The sequence below is a fragment of the Phodopus roborovskii genome, unplaced genomic scaffold (genome assembly GCF_943737965.1).
Source record: "Phodopus roborovskii unplaced genomic scaffold, PHOROB, whole genome shotgun sequence".
NCBI lineage: Eukaryota > Metazoa > Chordata > Mammalia > Rodentia > Cricetidae > Phodopus > Phodopus roborovskii.
The window spans coordinates 126,032-144,517 of NW_026126410.1; the positions used below are offsets into that span (position 1 = coordinate 126,032).

An 18,486-nucleotide genomic window follows, 5' to 3' on the forward strand; every position below is an offset into this window, starting at 1 on the left:
AAAGCTAGAAATCCGAAGTTAGGGGACTAACATCATTGGGTTCTTGCAAGGACTCTCTTCCAGATTTCAAGTAACCTACTTCTTTTGTTCTTACAGAGAAGGCAGAAAAATAACAAAGCTTTTTCGGAGGTCTGTTTGTAAGGACACTCATCTCTGTCATGAGTGTTCTAGATTGCTGACCCTCCCAAGGGATTCTCCATCAAAAGTCATCACTCTGAAAGAAATTCATCATATAAATTTTGGGAATATAAATTTCCAATACATGCTGCCCCCCTCATGATAAGTTAAAAATGAAAATGCTAAATTAGTTTCAAGTACCAAAGTCACCAAAATGTAGAAAACTTTATCTCCAAATAGAAAGTTCTGGCATATATATATATATATATATATATATATATATATATATATATATATATATACACACACACACACACACACACACACACACACACACACACATGCACACACATATATATGTGTGCGTGTGTGTGTATGTATATATATATATATATATATATATGTTTTCAACAAAGAAAATATTCACAGATGTAGTTATAGAAAATATTTAAAAGATGGCAAGAGATAGGATTGATCTTAAAATATAGCTAGTATGAATCAAAATTAACATAATAAAACATCACTAAGATAATTGAACAACTGAAAGTTGTTTTAAAATTAGGTTTAAGATTTTGCAACAAGTGAAACACTGAAAAGTTTTCCAGGATAACATACAAATGTTAAGTAAAAAACTCAAGATACTGCTGGATATTGGATTTTAAATGGTATCTTGATATATCTTCCAGATCACCCCGGGAAGCAAGGCAGCAGCTGCCAACCTGTGTCCTGGAGATGTCATCCTGGCTATTGATGGCTTTGGTACAGAGTCCATGACCCATGCTGATGCACAGGACAGGATAAAAGCAGCAGGGTATCAACTGTGTCTCAAGATTGACAGGTACATCTTGGCTAATGGGATCAGAACTTGATCTTGTTTTCAGGAGAACCTGAACCAGAGCTCTAAATGGTCTCATCATCTTGTGAGAAATGTCAGAGACCTAGAATTTTGATATTTTTTTTTCACTGTATGAGCCCCTTTATTCTTTCATTCACTGAAGCTGGTCAATCTAGCATGCATAGATGAACCAATTTCAAAAAAAAATTCTCTGAAATGTCAAAATTAAAATTATACAAAGGAATGGTTTTTCTTCATATAGTAGCCCAGTGAATTGACTATGAAAATAATTATAGCCATGAGAACACAAAGCAGAATGAACAGCTAGACCATAGGTCTGGGGATGGAATAGGATTGGAAGATGCTGCTTAAAAAAAAAAAATCTCTTGATTTGCCCCAATGCAATCATGTTAAGTTTGGTTGTTAATATCCTTTATACTGTAAGCTGTTTTATACAGATTCATTCCAAGAGACAATGTGCGGGGAATATATGTGCATATAATAAATATATGGATATTTCTAGCCTGTCTCCCAAAGTTGAAATTTGAACCCAACTTCTTGTTATGAGAGCCTTGATATGAAGCTGAAAATAATGATATAATAATTGGTTATAGTGGCCGTGCTTATGTGATTAACATGTTGCTGTTGTACCCACTATCTCCAGTGGATAGAAGACTTGATCCATTAGCCATCCATAACCTTCATGGAATAAAACAGATTCTTTTCTATCTGTGCTCATGCTGCAGAGCCACAGATACATAAGAACTGGACAAACCATGGCTATTGGATGCAGTCACACAGCCATGTGGCAATCTCTCCCTGGCTCCTGTGGTGGCTTTAGTTGGATAGAAGAGAAGAGAGATCCATGCATGTTGCCTCTTGGTATCTGTGGTGTGTCTCCAAGTGTCCCTCTTCTGATGTTCCTACACATACTGGAGACATACTTTCTCCAGAAGCCACACCAAGCACTTAATGTATTCTCAAGTCCTCAAAAAAAAAAAAAAAAAAAAACACTAAAAATGTAAGACTAACAGATATACAGAACAAGAAAAAAAAAACTAAATCCTTTTGGCTTAAATTAGTGAAGGTTGCTAGTATTTTTTGAAAATAGAGTAGGAAATAATGTATATTTTAAAAAGGGGTGCCATTTTTATTCATTTTGCAACTGTTTTATTTTCAGGGCAGAAACCCGCTTATGGTCTCCACAGGTATCTGAAGATGGAAAAACACACCCTTTCAAAATCAACTTAGAAGCTGAACCACAGGTATGAAGTTAAGAGGAAATACCATTACATCGCATTTTCATTCAAGGGTGGGCAAGCTTCCTGGAGGGAGAAGTGACAACCCTAAGAATCAGAACAAGTCACCTGCAAAGCCTTAATTGGGCTCTATTCTCTGAGGTTAAATGACATGATTCATGTTTTCTTACATTCATGGAAAAACAGAGAGAGTGCCCAGGCAAATATCTCTTTAAAAGTCAATTATATTGTCTGCTGGGCATTTTGGTATATGTCTGTGATCCCAGAACTTGGGAGACAGAGACAGGATGGCTGAAAGGTCAGTGCCAGTCTGGAATAGACTGGAAGTTCCATGCCAGCCAGGACACAAACAAAATGGGGGGAAACACATTTTCATTCAGAACACTTTGACTAAACCTGCATGGAGTCCACTTTTCTTTTTCTTTCTTTCTTTTTTTCTTTTTTTCCCCCTTTCTTTTCATTTCTTGTGATAGACTTCTACTGAATCAATGGCCATGATGTAATCTAAGAAATTTAAATTATTTAAATAAAGCAAACATACAAACCAGGCTGGGCCATTTGAAGCAGGTGGCTCTAATCTAATAGGTGTTTCCATCTTCAATCCTGGAAGGTCTTTGCCCAGGTCTTGTTTTGACACCCTTCTTTAATTTTCAGTTCTAACATTCTATAATTAAACTCACCTTACCTAAAAAGAATTGAATTTTGTGATCATAGAGATACACAGCTTGTGCGGCTACTTATGAGAGATAAAGGATTTTTTCCCTTGAGGCAACCCTGCCTCCTGAACCACATTAATCTAATCACCCAAGGCTTATCAGGCTAAGGCCACTTTCAGAACTGCCCCCCAAACTGAAATTGAAGGACAAATTTAATTTAGAACAGGGCTTTCAAATCTCTGCTTAGAAGCTGCCAAGGCTTAGACATTCAAAGACACGTGTTTAATATCATCTTTGAAACAAGATTTCCCAATAAGATGCTAGCTATGCTAGTGTTCAGTTTTCTATAGACCTAATGAAGACTGTCTGAGAACACATTTATAGCTCACATATCAGCACTCTCCCCCTGGTCAGGTCCATCTGCTCAGTACTTTCTATTTGCCCCAGTAAACCTCTATTATCTCCTCATTAAATAGGCATAGCCCAACATAAGCACAAGCGTCTCATAGGCTGCTCGAAGATGTAAATAAAACAATATAGGCAAAGGCCCACAGCTAGTCAAACGAGTAGGAGTGCTTATGCTTAAGTGTTCTCTCTCCTCAGCCCCCAAGGGGTAATTAGAAGCCTCCCCGACTTTCTTGACAGTATGCACCTCTCTTTGACAAGGAAGAGTCCCTTCTTCATGACTATTACAAAGGACATTATAAAACAAGCTTCTTCCAAGTTTCATTTCAGTTGAAGTACAGCTCCAAAGGACATTATAAAACAAGCTTCTTCCAAGTTTCATTTCAGTTGAAGTACAGCTCCCTCCCCAGCCCACACAGAAAAGGAGACAGCTTGTATTCTTTAGAGAGATGGGCTTTTAAGATTCTTGACCTAGCTTTTGACTAAAAGGGAAGAGTCTGTGCCTAAAAATTATGAACCCGAAGAAGAGAAAGGGGCCCCCCAAAAAAGCAAGCAGGATATAGGATATTCTCAAGACAGGAACCATGTGTCTGTTCTCACGGAGACTTCCCCCAAGCATAGCCAGCACCCAGTAAATTGCACACTAATGTGTGAGACAAGCTACATTTCCTAGCAACGACCAGGACTGTTCCCCAGGACTAGCTCTCAGAGCAGCTTCTGCCTCCATCTATTAAGGCCTGTGTGATCTTGGCAATATTTAGATCAAAGGAAACTTCCATTCTTTACAGTAACTGAGCAAGCATTGAAAAGGATGGGATTGACTGCCCCATATTAAAACTGCTTAGGACCAGAAATTTTAGATTAATTTGAAACATTTGTATATGCACAGTGAGATACTTTACCCAAGAGACTCAAGCCTAAGCACAAAATTCATTTTTGCCTCTTTTACATCTTGACACATAGGCTCAGAGTAATGAGCCCATTTAGTTGAAACCCATTGCATGACACCAGACATGAAATTTTCCACTTACAACATATCATACTCAAAATGTTTCTCCTTTTGGAGCAGTTTGGATTTCTGAGTTTTTATTAGACATATGCAACCTGTAAATCTAGTGAAAAAAATCTAAAAGCCATTAGTGGCTCACCCTGGCATGCTAGGGTCCTGTATGTTGGCAATACCTCAATCAGCACTTAATCTGATATAAGGAGAGATTAGATGAAACACAATAATCTAGATACATCATTATCGAGTATACACAGCCCTTTGCAGTAAGGCACACACCCACCTACTTCCCATACACATCAGTTCATCATTTAGAGGCAATGCAAGTGAAAGGAGACCTGTGTGGCACTTCTGCATACATCTGTTGACTGTCCGAACATGGAGTCTTTAGAATGCCAAACCCCCCCTTCTTTGTCCACTCACAGCACATGTCAATCACTGTATAGCATGCACCTTTTTGCAAATTACTTTCCTATCCCAAATGTATCCTTGTTTTTAAAACTCTAACTCACCAATATGAGACGTAAGGTCTGGGGAACTAAGCAACTTCAACCAATGGGACAAACCCCCGTATGACACTTAACCACAGTTTCCACTCCTACCCCAGGAAGGATTTATTAAACCAAGATGTACTTAAGCCATGATGGGAGTCTTCTGTTTTGCTACCATCTCTTCAGAATTAAGGATCGATGATAATACCTGAGCTGGAGTGAGAAAAGAGATCTCTCTTGCAAATCTGTATGCAATAATTTATGACTATCACTTTCCCAAGAATTGGCTTCTAAGGCATAATTCTAAGTTTAACTATTGTGGCCACTTGTTAATCATTTTATTAGCCGGAATAGCCTGAACTTAAAAAGTTTAGAGTATACATTTCTTTTCTAAAATTCTTCAAATAGGGAAAAGTAAATGAAAGGAAATGAATTTGTCCTTCTTTCTTAAGTGAAAAAAAGTGACGATTAGGTTAACAACTGTAGCAAGCATTCCATGGTGTCTTTTAAAATTCCATTCATTTTGAGTCATGCCTAGTCCTTACTGGCTCTGTCTCCAAGAAGTCAGCCTTTGAAGGGCTCAGAGATAAGAACAAGTTCAACTCTCATAATCATCAAAGGGTTTCCCCCTTATGCCGCTCTTTAGCCAGATTGCAACATGACTAGTTCACATGGCACAGGCATTTGGTCTACAAGACAGCTTAATTTCAGTGTAGCTCTGCCAGCTGTGAGTCCTGGTTGCAACATAGAGATACTTTCTCCTAATAGAGTATACATTTGTGGCCTTTTAATTTGGATTTTTAATTTTAATTTTTAAGCAATACACTGCATCTCAAAAAAATATCACTTTTTCCCCCCTTAATGAGACTGTGTAAATAGAGGAACTTTCTGGAAACAGGTGTGTCAGTTGGAAAAACAAATGGCATCAGTGACTATAATGCTACCTATAAGGGAGTGGAAAAATACCACCAAATAATAGAAAATTTGAGGTCTTTTTTCTCAACCCAAGGCAAATTGTTACAGTAAGTATTGTGAACTTTGGTATGGTATAAGATATTCTTTCTTATTTTAAACATATTATCTACTCACTGAAAGTGAAACACTATGCCCCATTATTTAAGACAAGAGCCAAGAAATAGCATGTTAAGATATATAGTCATTTTCCTTGTAAGTTTAAACTTGGGAAACTTTCTTACACAATTATAATAATTGATGTTAAAATTTTAATGGCTAGATTTTCCATGCTATCACTAAATATAGAAAAGTTTTATGTTTGTAGATTCAGATTTGAGTCTCAGGCTTCTAAAAGACCTTAGAAGTTGTTCAAAGCAGTTTCTAGCAACTGAATGAATTCATTCTCCATGAATCTGGCAGTCCATGGGAAAGCTCCAGCATTTTTCTAAACAAGGCATCACTCTAGATGGGTGTGTTGTTAGTCCTTCTACAAAGCTTCCTTCCTCGAGCAAACTGTTGCTTTCATTCCTGCTTAATATCAGCCAGGTAACTCAAAGATATGATATACCTGTCATAGCAAAAAGAGATGCTTTTTAGAAACAAAGAAACTGCTGTCTAAGCCTGAAGAACATTATGGTCGTGTCTTGGTAAAGAACTGTGTCCTCCTATTAAAGAGGCACTGCCATGTTCAGCCAGTTTGTTTTCCTAAAACTAACTTCAATCTCCAATGTTTTGGCAACTAGGAGGAACTACACAAAGCAAACTCTCATAAACATTTCCCCTGGCGCTCCTCTAATGAGAAGTAGAAACACTTGAAGTCCATCACCAGAGGAAAACGATGGTTTCAGGGTGACTTTGTTCTCCATTTGAAGGGGGTGTGAGCAGATAGCTTCATACATTCCAGGCACAAAGATACAGATCCATTGCCTCATTTAAACTTAATCAAATATTTGCTCAATTCCTGTCATTGCTTTCTTGCCTCCCGGTGGTTTATATATGAAAGATGTAGAAAATGGTAGGTAAATCAGAGAAATGAAGTATGTGAGTCAGACACACTGTGTCAGAGGAAGATGGTAATAACATTGACCCTTCATCTATGCACAATGTCATCAAGTAAGAAATTGAAGGTGAACTGGCTTCGAATGTTGTCCTTGTCCAGGTCATTTCTAGGACTTGGGAGGCTACTGCCAACAGCTCAATTTTTTTCTGCTATTGACGGCATTCCATCGGATGCATACCTTTCACCCCAGCTGTTTTAACATTTCAATCCTTCAACATATAATTCCTTAACATAAGCCCCCTAACATTTAAACACCTTATTTTAAAATTAACAATTAATTTTAATGACTAGTTTTTATGAAGCTAAGAATTGTTTGATGGTGTTCTCTGGGTACAATAAACATGAACGAAGGGGTATAGAGACTGCGATATAAAAACTTTGTGTTGCATGTGTTTTTCTAAGAAAAGAGATAAAAAAGGAATTAAAGTGGACTAGCAGGCGCCTAATTGGCTTTGCCTTCTGATTCCTTTTGACCATCAACAATGATGTAAGACTTGGACAGAATGCTGCCTCCCTGTGCCATCGTTAAATCTCTTGTTTAACTTTGGTGTATACACTTCATTGTGCTTTAGGGGATGATTCTAGAAGCCCAGAAACTAATGCTTTGCAAAGCCTAAACAAGAATTTTTAAGCTGGAGTTAGAAAGACCTCCTTTTTATGATGTGAGTGGAAAATAAGGGGATTTTTCTTTTAACCAATCACACATTTCTAATGTGAGAAAAAGAGACAGAGAGACAAAGAGAAACCAAAACTAAAAGTCACAAACAAAAATCTTGGAGCTGGCTAATGTGTATACCGCCATTTGGAATCCTACTGGGGATTCTAAATGCACAAATACCTTCAGATGAGCTGGTCCCTTTGTAGGACAATCACCATCCATGCTTATTTGTTATTTGAAGGTTTACAAAATAAAAACTGAAGGCAGATACTTTTCCCCAACCACGCAACCATAGTATGCTAATTTACTATTGTAAAGGTCATACTATTCACCAAGACTTTTAAGACATTTCACACTTCATTCTGGAAAAAAAAAAAAAACAAGGTTCCACAAAGCTTGACTGGCTTGTTTTATCCTGACTGACTGACTCACTCTATAATTAATATGGAAGATTTATAGTCCATCAAAGCTAAATTGGCCAATTAGCCTCTGTCTTCTTCCTATTAAATAGAGTTATAAAAGCTCAAGCCATGAGTACTGCCATTACTTATAATTATCTCCAGCACACTTTTTCAAGCCATGATAATGGTTAATCAAAATGGTAATCACAAAACCTGACCAATCTGAATTAAAAATCAGCACAACACCCTCAGATGGTACAGCTATGTAAATGTTTGCACACAGTTTTAGGTGACTCAAAGCTGGGACGTTTCTAAAACTCTGTTTGGTGATTTCAATACTCTTTCCACCAACTGACAGCAATAACAATGTCACCTGAGCCAATGCCTCAGCATCGAGTTATTCTTGTAGAGGAAAAAAAAAAGTATACGAACAGAACAAGGTATTAGTCAGTCTAACAACATTGTACAGTGGTAGGCTATGTTGTATTCAACTTAAACCTTTTGAGTTTCAGGAGATTGTTAACACATGCATCCCAGCTTGAAGATGTCCTTCATAACATCACAAGTTCTCAGGTGTCATGACATTGGGAGCAGATGGAGAAAAAACTCAGTAACTAGTAATTGAAGCTGTACCCCATTTGCACTGTGATAACTATTTTTTAACACAGTCAGTAGGCCTATTTAGGGAAACATTTCAAATAATTACGCATCACTTCAAATCTGTGTGCGACACTGACTGTATATTCACAGAAGAAGTGAAGATTATAAGGATTGAGGTAGCTACTTCTGCCAAATGGAATGATTTGTACAGAGATGTCTCATGAGTATTTCAGTATTCCTACCAGTTTCCTCTGGTGCTTCTAAGACAAAATTAGCAGCTTTGAAAATTACCCATGTATTCAAAATGAGAAAACTTTAATCCTACACTTAGATTGTGTCATTTGGACGAGTTTCAAACTCAAGCCTTGAGATGCTACTTCGTGGTCCTGTTGCTTGGACAACAGAGTAAAAAAATCTGTTTTTAATCACACACACACACACATACAAACACACATGATATATATATATATATATATATATATATATATACGTATATGTGTGTATATATATGTATGTATGTAACATACACACACATATATACATATATATGTGTGTGTGTATATATATATATATATATATATATATATATATATATATATATATATATGGATTCCTTTCATTTGTCCTCCAAGAAAGGGACATCTGTGAAGAGATCTTTAAATGCACATGTGGAATTATCATAATAAAAGAAAGGAATTCCACATATGGTGTTCCTGCTTTCTTAAAGTCTTCTCATTCTCCTTGCTTGTTGAAAGTACAGTGGCACTCAAATTAATAATTTGAGTTTTGTTGCAAATATTTTTAGAAGTAAAATAATTTGCGCCTAGATCAGTTAAAATGATTCACTGTAGTTATTCACAACTATTCTTTTGCCTGCTGAGTTTTATCATCTCACTTAAAATGGAGGAAAAGTCATTAAGATGTGGTGGTAGCAGGCTTGTCTAGGGGGTGCTAGACCCTGGGCTCTGTCACCAGTATCATAAAGAGAAAAGGTATTTATAGAGATGAAGACACAAGAAACCTCAACTGGAGAGAATATTAAACCTGGTCATTATTTTCTAAACTAAAAATCTCATTTCCAATACTTTTTTTTTTTTTGAGTTTCATAAAAGAAGTAGATGAAGCCAGAAAAGGAGAAGATCAGGCAATGCTTGAATTTTAAGAAATCAAATGAGGTCCAGTCCATTTCATCAAATGTTTGGTAGATGAATGTAGCATGTGTAAATCGAAGATATGTAGTAGAAAGAAGGGCCCGAGTTCCTCTCCTAACCATTTTGCTAATCCTATAATATAGCAGGTAACGATGCTTTAATTAACCACAGCATTGCTGCCAGGTTTGTTCATTAACAGCTGTGTTGTGCGCTCTGTGGCTCTGTATTTTGTCTGCCATGTACAGGAATTCAAACCCATTGGTACCGCGCACAACAGAAGGGCCCAGCCTTTCGTTGCAGCAGCAAACATTGATGACAAAAGACAGGTAGTGAGCGCTTCCTATAACTCACCAATTGGGCTCTATTCAACTAGCAATATCCAAGATGCGCTACATGGACAGCTTCGGGGTCTCATCCCCAGTTCACCTCAAAAGTAAGTACTGCCGCTCAGTTCTGGCCAGTGTTCTTCATGATGTGATTTCTTTCCAGAAGCCCAGCTGCCTGTTCCTCCTTTACTTTCTTGAAGGTACTATCACACTTTTGATTTTAAAGAGAAGAACTTGGCTCTAACTGTTCTGGTGCCTGGTCAGCCAGTTCCTGAATATTAAGTAACTACAAGGTTTAAAAAAAAAAAATATCTATGGTTCTATCATGCTTCTCAGTCATGTAGTCATGTCAATGCTTGATGGTAAATCATCCTTTCCACACAGTTCTTGTGCATTTACTCCCCACCCCACAACCCCCAAAGATCAAGCCACCACTGAGAGATTTTCTTTAACCCTTTGTTTTTACAGGATGTGAACTACTTTGAACACAAGCACAATATTCGGCCCAAACCTTTCATAATTCCAGGCCGAACCAGGTCATAAACTCTGAAATTGTGAAGTTTGAAATGCATGTGGTTTTTATCAATTCTTACTAACCTCCCAGAAAAGTAACTTGTAGGTGTCTGGAGTGCTTATTTCAAAAGCAAAAGGAAACAGTAGCCAGATAGCATCCACTACTGAGGGTAAATAGAGGGCCGTGAAATTGTATGCGATCACCTGGTGTATTTATAACTGGTGCCTCTGCAGATCCCCTCCAGAACACAGTGACCTTTGAGACAGGCACATGTACCCTGTCCCAGGTCAGGAAAGCCCAGCTTGCAAAGACAGAAAAATGGAAACCAGCCCCAGGTAATATAAGGAGAGGCCAGGATTGCTCTATGTGTTTGACAGACTCTGGCCATCCCAACTCAGTGCCTGCTTCTCTTTGCACCTTCAAACCCACCCTTATATAAGAATGGCTATTCATATGTATGGATCCTTGCAAAGGAAGAAAGGCTCCTTGAGATAGAAACTTTTCTACCTGGTGAAAAATCAATCACTGTGAGTATTGCTGACTCTCAAGGAATACATTGCATAAAAAACACAATAATGATGAACATAATCTGAATTCTTTACCTTCAATCAGAGAAGTCCAGAAATTGAACTTGAATTTCAGGTTGAAAGGTATACCAAAATCACAACTTCAGGAAACTTCAAACCCATTACTCTGACCTTTGGTTAGTTAACGCAAGGAAGCTGATGATCAGAATAGGTGCTTCCTAACTGGTTAGAAATATTGCAGGATGGTTTGCATCAGGCGACCCAAACTGGCAGTCCATAGGTGAACTCATTCCATAGGCATGATTTATTTAGCCCTCACATTGTTTGCTTTATGTTGGGTTAGTTAAATATCTTCCCATGCCAACTTATTAACATGCTCATCACTATTAAGTACATGTTAACTGGTACATTTTATAGTTATGTGACTGACCTTATAGTAACTTCTATGGCTAGGAAACCCTTATTTAATATATGATTTTTAAGTGTAGACCCTTCAGTAAGCTACAGGAAGGGCCAGAAGGTTGTCCCCAAGTAAACGGCACAGTTTTCATAATGTCGGACACAGAAAGAAACACGAATGGGAGAATGGGAGGAAGAAGTTGAGAAATCTGTGATGTCACATAAAGTGTCTCTGTCCGACTGGCCCCATGTTTTCTCCCCAACACCTAGAATTGAGCCCAGAACATCACAGTGTTCACTCATCCCGTGTGCATTGGATAAAGGGATCAAATCCTTGGAGGACTCAGTGTTTCCTGAGTGTGAGACACAAAGAATCCGAAGCCACTATTCCCTCTCCACCTCATCTCTACCTCATCTTCTCTGTTACCATCTCCCCATTCCTTCTTCTCCTCCATCTTTTCCCTCTTCCCCAATACTACCTCTGTACCACTCCACCTTCCCTCATATAACACACTGTACTTAAAGTTTAAAAATGCACAAGGGCAACACTCAGGATGCAGAGGCCCGAGTTCAAGGCCAGCCTGGTCTACAGAGCAAGTTCTAGGACAGCCAGGACTACACAAAGAAACCCTGTCTTGAAAAAAAGTTAAAAATTCTATTTTATTATTAAATAATGTATAGCTAAATATATTTAATAAATTCCTAGAACACATTTGATTGCACAAAATTCAAAGAGTCAGAGAGGAATTCTGTTTTCATCTTAACTTTAATGTAGCAATAAGGGCAAGCCATTCACAAGTTTGTCACTTACAGACAGCTCTTAAATAGGAATCTTCTAAACATGGTGAAACAGAGAGAGAGAGAAAAAGAGAGAGAGCAGGCACCTGTATACAGATATTAATGACTAGTGGAAATGCCTCTCTAGTCTTCCTTTCTCTCTCTGTCCCCTACTACTTGCTCTCAGACTCAGAAATTTTTACTCTCTCCCAGTAATTTTTTTTCATCAAGGGAGAATTTTGAGAGGCTCCATACCAAGCTACCACTGCCTGTGAACAACCTGCTTAACCTGAGGTAAAACAGGTGTAGTGGATTTATGTGTCAATGTGCCTAGTGTTTTAGTACTAGCTCTGGCTAGTTTGACTCCCTCATCACAGTCAAAGTCATTTAAAGCACCACAATTTTTATATAACAAAAATGTGACACTGTAAAGCCGAAGTAATAACTCAAAATATGCACAAGATATTTTTATAGATCTGGCTATAAGAAATGAAATGTTTCTGGGTAGTTTTAAACAGCTTACATCCAGAAATCTGCCCTCCTCCTCACCACAAGTCTGAACATAGTCCCAGGGAAGTTTGTGGTCAGTAGAAGAACCCACCTGGTTGTAAAGTCATTGAGATCACAGTGCCCTTTACAGGTGACCCTGCCACAGGGCTAAGACAGCCTCAAGAGATCACACTAGCATCTGCATTCTGAGTCATGAAGAATAAGTCCCTGAACTCATGAAGATATTTCACAGTGCCTAGAGTCCCTGAGAACCGTATTATCTAAATCAGCACAGGAACTCTTTTAACATTGTCCTGGACATTTATAAAAGGCCATTCTTGTTGGCGTTACATCATTTCCTCTATTTAGGAGACACAGACCCCTAATTTATTAGTCTCAGAACCCAAGTTCAAATGATAACAGAAGGAGAAATAGAAGACACAATCTTTGACAAATTAAAACCATATGCACACATACATCAATATACAATCCCTAATGGCAGAAAAAGATTGCTAATTACAACTCAAAATAAAGCATATCTGTGAGTTCACATTAATGATAGTTTACCCAGCATCTAGCATCCTGCCTAACGTACAGGAAGCCACAGAAGTTCTGAATCTTTCCTGAATGGGTTCATTATGTTGGTCCCTCAAGGTTTAACTCACTGTCTCAACCTCCCATTTTTCAAGTCCATGAACTTCATAATGCTTACATCATTTAATCATTTAATCCCAACCAAACTGATCAACATGAGAAAATGTTCTTCCTTTCTTTCAGAATTTAAAGTCAATTTTAGGAATTAGTGCTGAGCTTACGGGGAAAAATGGTAAATAAGGCCAAATGGCATTTTGGTATGTGACCTAACTAATGTCCTGGCTGGGTTTTAAACAAATTCTCAATAAGCAGAGTGAAAGGATGGTGTAGGAAGTTGGATTGTGCAACACAAGACCCTTAAAAATTGACTTATTTATTGACAGTATTGTCCAAGATAACCAAGCTGCAACATTAAAAAAAAAAAAAAAAAAAAAAAAAACACTGCCCAACATCCTTTTGGGTTTTAAGTACAGTAGCCCTTTAAAGTAAATGCAAAGATGGGAGATGGGGCCCCATACTCTGCGGCTGAGGGATTGCTAACTTTAAGACAATCATGTCACATACATGTATGTTTCTCAGGTTCACAGCTACATTAACAGGCAATGATAACAGAATTTTGCATTAGTAGTTCATTGTAACTCAGTGATGGGGTGACTACTTAGCATGCCTGAGGCCAGGACCAAGTTAATTAATATTAATTAACTAACAGATGCATGCCAGTTGTGGCTGGTTGCCAGTTCAATTTCATAAAGAGTACTAAATCACCCTAGGTCTTGACTAGGATGACCAACCTCTGTTATATTTCTAAAGTCACTAAAACTTGTCCTTAAAGGAAATAAAAAAATATGCATGGAAATATGTGTGTGTCCAAAACCTTGCATGAAACACCTCTGTACAAAGGAAACAGACCTTAGCCTATAGTAGTACCCAAATAATCCAAGAGGATCTACTTTTTCTGTGATCATCAACTACAAGGTGATAAGCATTTGTTGAATGCTCCTAGTTCCTATACTAAGTTACAAAACACTTTTTAAAAGTATATTCTTAACAAAATAAATGAACTATAAGATAATATATTGAAATAGCAAAGTATTGATAAAATAGCTCAAAAACAATCTTTAATTAGCCTTAACCCAGGTTTCCAATTACGATTGAGTCAAGGTTTAACTCTGACTGAAGCATGCTACTTTTGAGTGTTTAGCCTGAATCTTCATGCTACGTAGTTTACTATTTGTGAAATTCCATTCTTTATACTCTAATTATAAAACTAAGAGACACAAAAGGATATCAAGCTAATCTTCCTCCACCATTTACCTGTAATATTGTCAGAAACTAAATTATCTGGCCTGTCTTGTTTTTGTTTTTGTTGTTTTTTTTTAATGAGAATAGACATTTGTTTTCTACCTGTTGTCTGTATTTTTTTTCTACAGAATCAAGCCAACAAATGCAGTATCACCTGCAACGTTTTATCTCATTCACATTTTTTCTAGTGTTTATTTATTTTTTCATCGTCCCTTTTAGAAACACGATAGCCAGTGTTTAGACTGATGTGATGACCACTTCTGTCCCCAACACCTTCTAACCTGTCTGTGCTTGTTTTCTGTGTTCTTCTGGTCCCTGGTGTCACCTCTGGGCAACCTTGTCATTACCACAGTGGCTGCAGCACTCCTTCCGGTATTGACTGTGGTAGTGGACGTAGCACCCCTTCTTCTGCCAGTACCGTTAGCACGATCTGCCCAGGTGACTTGAAAGTTGCTGCTAAGATGGCCCCTAACATTCCTTTGGAAATGGAACTTCCTGGTGTGAAGATTGTACATGCTCAGTTTAATACACCCATGCAGCTGTACTCAGATGACAATATTATGGAAACACTTCAGGGTCAGGTTTCCACTGCTCTAGGGGAGACACCCTCGATGAGGTAATATGAGTCTTTTTGATCCATGTGCCTATTGACTAAACACGTGGGTGATGTCAACTTTGATGGTGTCTTCTAACATTGTCTTGGTGGAAAGAAAGCCATGCAAAAGCTTTGAGTAAAAAAAAAAATAAATAAATAAAATAAATTATTGCAAACATTGAAGCCTGGTGATAAATCTTATCACACAGATAGATAATAGGGTAGTGATAAAAAAAAAATGAAATTGCATAAAGACCAAATGGTGTCTTTTGAAAGCTGCACTGTATTTTATAAATGCCTGTTTTAGTATTCTCAGAAGTGGCTTGTGATCTTACACCTGTCTTTTGCAGGTGAAAAGAAGGAGGCAGTGGGCTAGGTGGCGGTGGGGAGAGTATCAACACTATCATGGATGATCCTTTCTCTTCCTCTAATTGGAGTGTGTGGAAAGGATTGTTTTGCCGTTTAAAATGTTTGCATTTCATTAAGTTTTTAGAAGCAAATGCTTCAAGCTGTTAGTGAAGATATTCAATTCCCATCAGTCTTTATTTTGACTAGTTTCTTCTTTGTTATTAATGTCTGTTCCAAGTTCCTTGCCATCAAGCTTTTCCAATTAAAAAGATTTAGTATGGAATAAAATCCCATTGCTTCTTTTAGTATTGCAAAATCACTTCCTATAAATTATTGTGATATTTGAGAATGCTATGTAGCAGTATCTCAGAGTTGTCTCGGGGTTTATACAGTGAGTTAATATGAAAGCCATTTTGTAAAGATATATGTACATATATATGATTATTTTAAAATATAGCAGGTGTTGAAAATATACACAGATAAATTTCTAGGTGTTACAGTTAGATAACAAAGTATGTAGTACCTAACAAGTAATTTGGTAACATTTTTTAATTGTTCATTACTAATATATTTAATGAAATCATAGTAAATAAGACTGATCTCATAATTATTAATGTGACTATTAAAAATAGACTAGTCAGTTTGGCAAACATTGATGGAAGTTACTGCCCTGTGTGGTTTGAAACACTGTCAGGTGAATTTCATCAACTGACAAGTTACGTGAAACTTGGTTTTATATCAAAAAGGGGAATGTTTAAACGTGTATGGGTGAGAATAACCAAATGAGCTCACAACTCTACAGTGTCTGCTATCTCTTTTCTGTAAACAAAAGCTGGGGGCAGTTTTGTGCGCATCTATAATTATATGGCCATCAGACACTCTTAAATTACCGTGTCCAGACCAAAGTTGCCTGTGTGAATTCACACGGTATTTCTTACAGTGGAGATTCACTTGAGAGTAGTCCCTGCTCGGCACTTCCTGTAAGCAGTAGATGATACTTGTTGTCAGGTCGCCTCTCGGGCTCCCGAAGATGCATCACCAGCTATATTTGTGTTTCAGTGAACCCACAGCCTCAGTACCCCCTCAGTCGGATGTGTACCGCATGCTCCATGACAATCGGGATGAACCAACTGCTCCCCGCCAATCAGGCTCCTTCAGGGTGCTCCAGGAACTGGTGAACGATGAGCCTGGTGAGCTTCTGCTAGTATCTACTGACATATTTGTGAAGGCCCTCAAATGGTGGGGGACAAAGAGTTGAGCAACAGGGAATGGATGTCTGTATACTGGTTTTAGTCATTATTCAAGTGAGTCTTTGCTCAGAAGGATTTAGGAAAAGAACTTTCTGGAAATATCCAAGTATTCATGAAATGAGACCACTCATTTAAATAAGAGCACCAGAACCAAATTCTATCCATAGCCAAGGGTCAGCACAGCTTATTAATCATAAGACTTAGTTTTCAACAGATACTAGAAGATTTCTCAGCCTCTTCCTCACAACTCCTTAGATTATTATCAACCTCAAGCCAAAAAAAATAAAAAATAAAAAAAATAAAAAGCATGAAATGGCTGGGCTGTGGTGATGCACACCTTTAAACCCAGCACTCAGAAGGCAGAGGCAAATGGACTTTTTAGTTCAAGGCCAGCCTGGTCTACAGAGGGACATTCAGGACAAGAGGGGTACACAGAAAAACCCTCTCAAAACAAACAAATAAAAAAAGAAGTAATGATTAATGTTAGGAAAAATTTCTAGTACAGCCAGAGCTACACAGAGAAACCCTGTCTTGAAAGCCTGAAAAAAAAAGCATGAAATGAAATGTACTGTGTTCCTCATTCTGCAAAGTACCTTGCATATATATTACTAAGTTTTCACAGTAACTCAGGAAGGGAGGAACTATTATTTGCCCAATTGACAAATGGGAAACAGAGGCAGAAGAAAAATGGACTTAGATAAGGTCACACAACCAGTATGTAGGAGAGCTGACCTCTCACCCACTTCTGTTGTTCTCAGATTTGTACTTCCACCCATGCTTTTTGTCCCCAAAAATATATGTATTGCCCAGCCATGCATTGGTAGTGCACGCCTTTAATCCCAGCACTTGGGAGGCAGAGGCAGGTGGATCTCTGTGAGTTCGAGACCAGTCTGGTCTACAAAGCTAGTTCCAGGACAGGCTCCAAAGCAATACAGAGAAACCCTGTCTCAAAAACAAAACAAAACAAAACAAAAAGATATGTAATGCCTTTTAAGAGTCACCCAAGAGGCAATAATGGAATGGTACAAAAATGGAAATTAAGCATTGATGAAGTTCTAGAAATAATAGAAAACTGTGTGTATCCACAGTGTGGATATAAATGATCCAACCACTGTGGAAAGCAGGACAGTTTCTCCTTAGGAAGTTCATTAAGAAATAACCCAGCAATTCTGTGCCTAGACAGACATCTCAAAGCAGAAATGAAAACACATATTTGTACAATGGTATTCCGGTTATTCACAAGGACTTAGTGGGTGGAAATGCTCAAATAGCCATTGAAACCAGAGTGGATAAACAAAGTGTGGTAACATAGCTGGGGCTCACTGTTATTCCGCCTTTAAAAGGTGTGCAATTCTGAACGCTGCCAGAATAGATGAGCCTTGAAAGCATGCTAGGTGAAAGAAACCAGACAAAAAGGGAAAGATCTTCATGGTTCTGTTCATACGAGACATTGTAGACAGAAAGTGGAGAAGAGGTTTCTAGGGAGGAAAAGAACACTTCCTGTTTGGGGTTACACAGTCCCCAGTTTCTGTCTGCAGGTGACGGATAGGTGACAAAACCCACAGTGATCTGCAGCAGGTGGGCTCCATTCTCAAAGTCATTGGAATAGTAAATTTTACGACATTTTTCCCCAAACGACATCAAATGAAAGGTACCCTCTGCTCCTCCAAGCATCTTGCAACAGTCCCCAGCACCAGATCATGTAAGTAATTTCATTTTAACGGGGCCTGTTTCAAAACCAAGTGTCTTCTGCACCAATGGGCCCTGCTCCC

The 18,486-nt window shown here is 38.1% G+C and overlaps 1 protein-coding gene across 3 annotated transcripts in view; it reads left to right on the forward strand.

Moving 5' to 3' along the window:
• The window catches only part of Pdlim3 (PDZ and LIM domain 3), a 30,462-nt gene that overhangs the window by 9,973 nt on the left and 2,003 nt on the right, over window positions 1-18,486 (forward strand). Inside the window, exons 2-6 of one of the 3 annotated variants that reach the window (XM_051182352.1) lie at window positions 804-955; window positions 2,133-2,217; window positions 10,388-10,455; window positions 14,874-15,137; window positions 16,524-16,654. In XM_051182352.1, coding sequence (XP_051038309.1) covers window positions 804-955; window positions 2,133-2,217; window positions 10,388-10,455; window positions 14,874-15,137; window positions 16,524-16,654 — 700 coding nt within the window. Of the gene's footprint in view, window positions 1-803; window positions 956-2,132; window positions 2,218-9,838; window positions 10,027-10,387; window positions 10,456-14,873; window positions 15,138-16,523; window positions 16,655-18,486 lie in introns of all 3 variants that reach the window. The other 2 variants (XM_051182353.1, XM_051182354.1) reach the window with 2 other exon arrangements.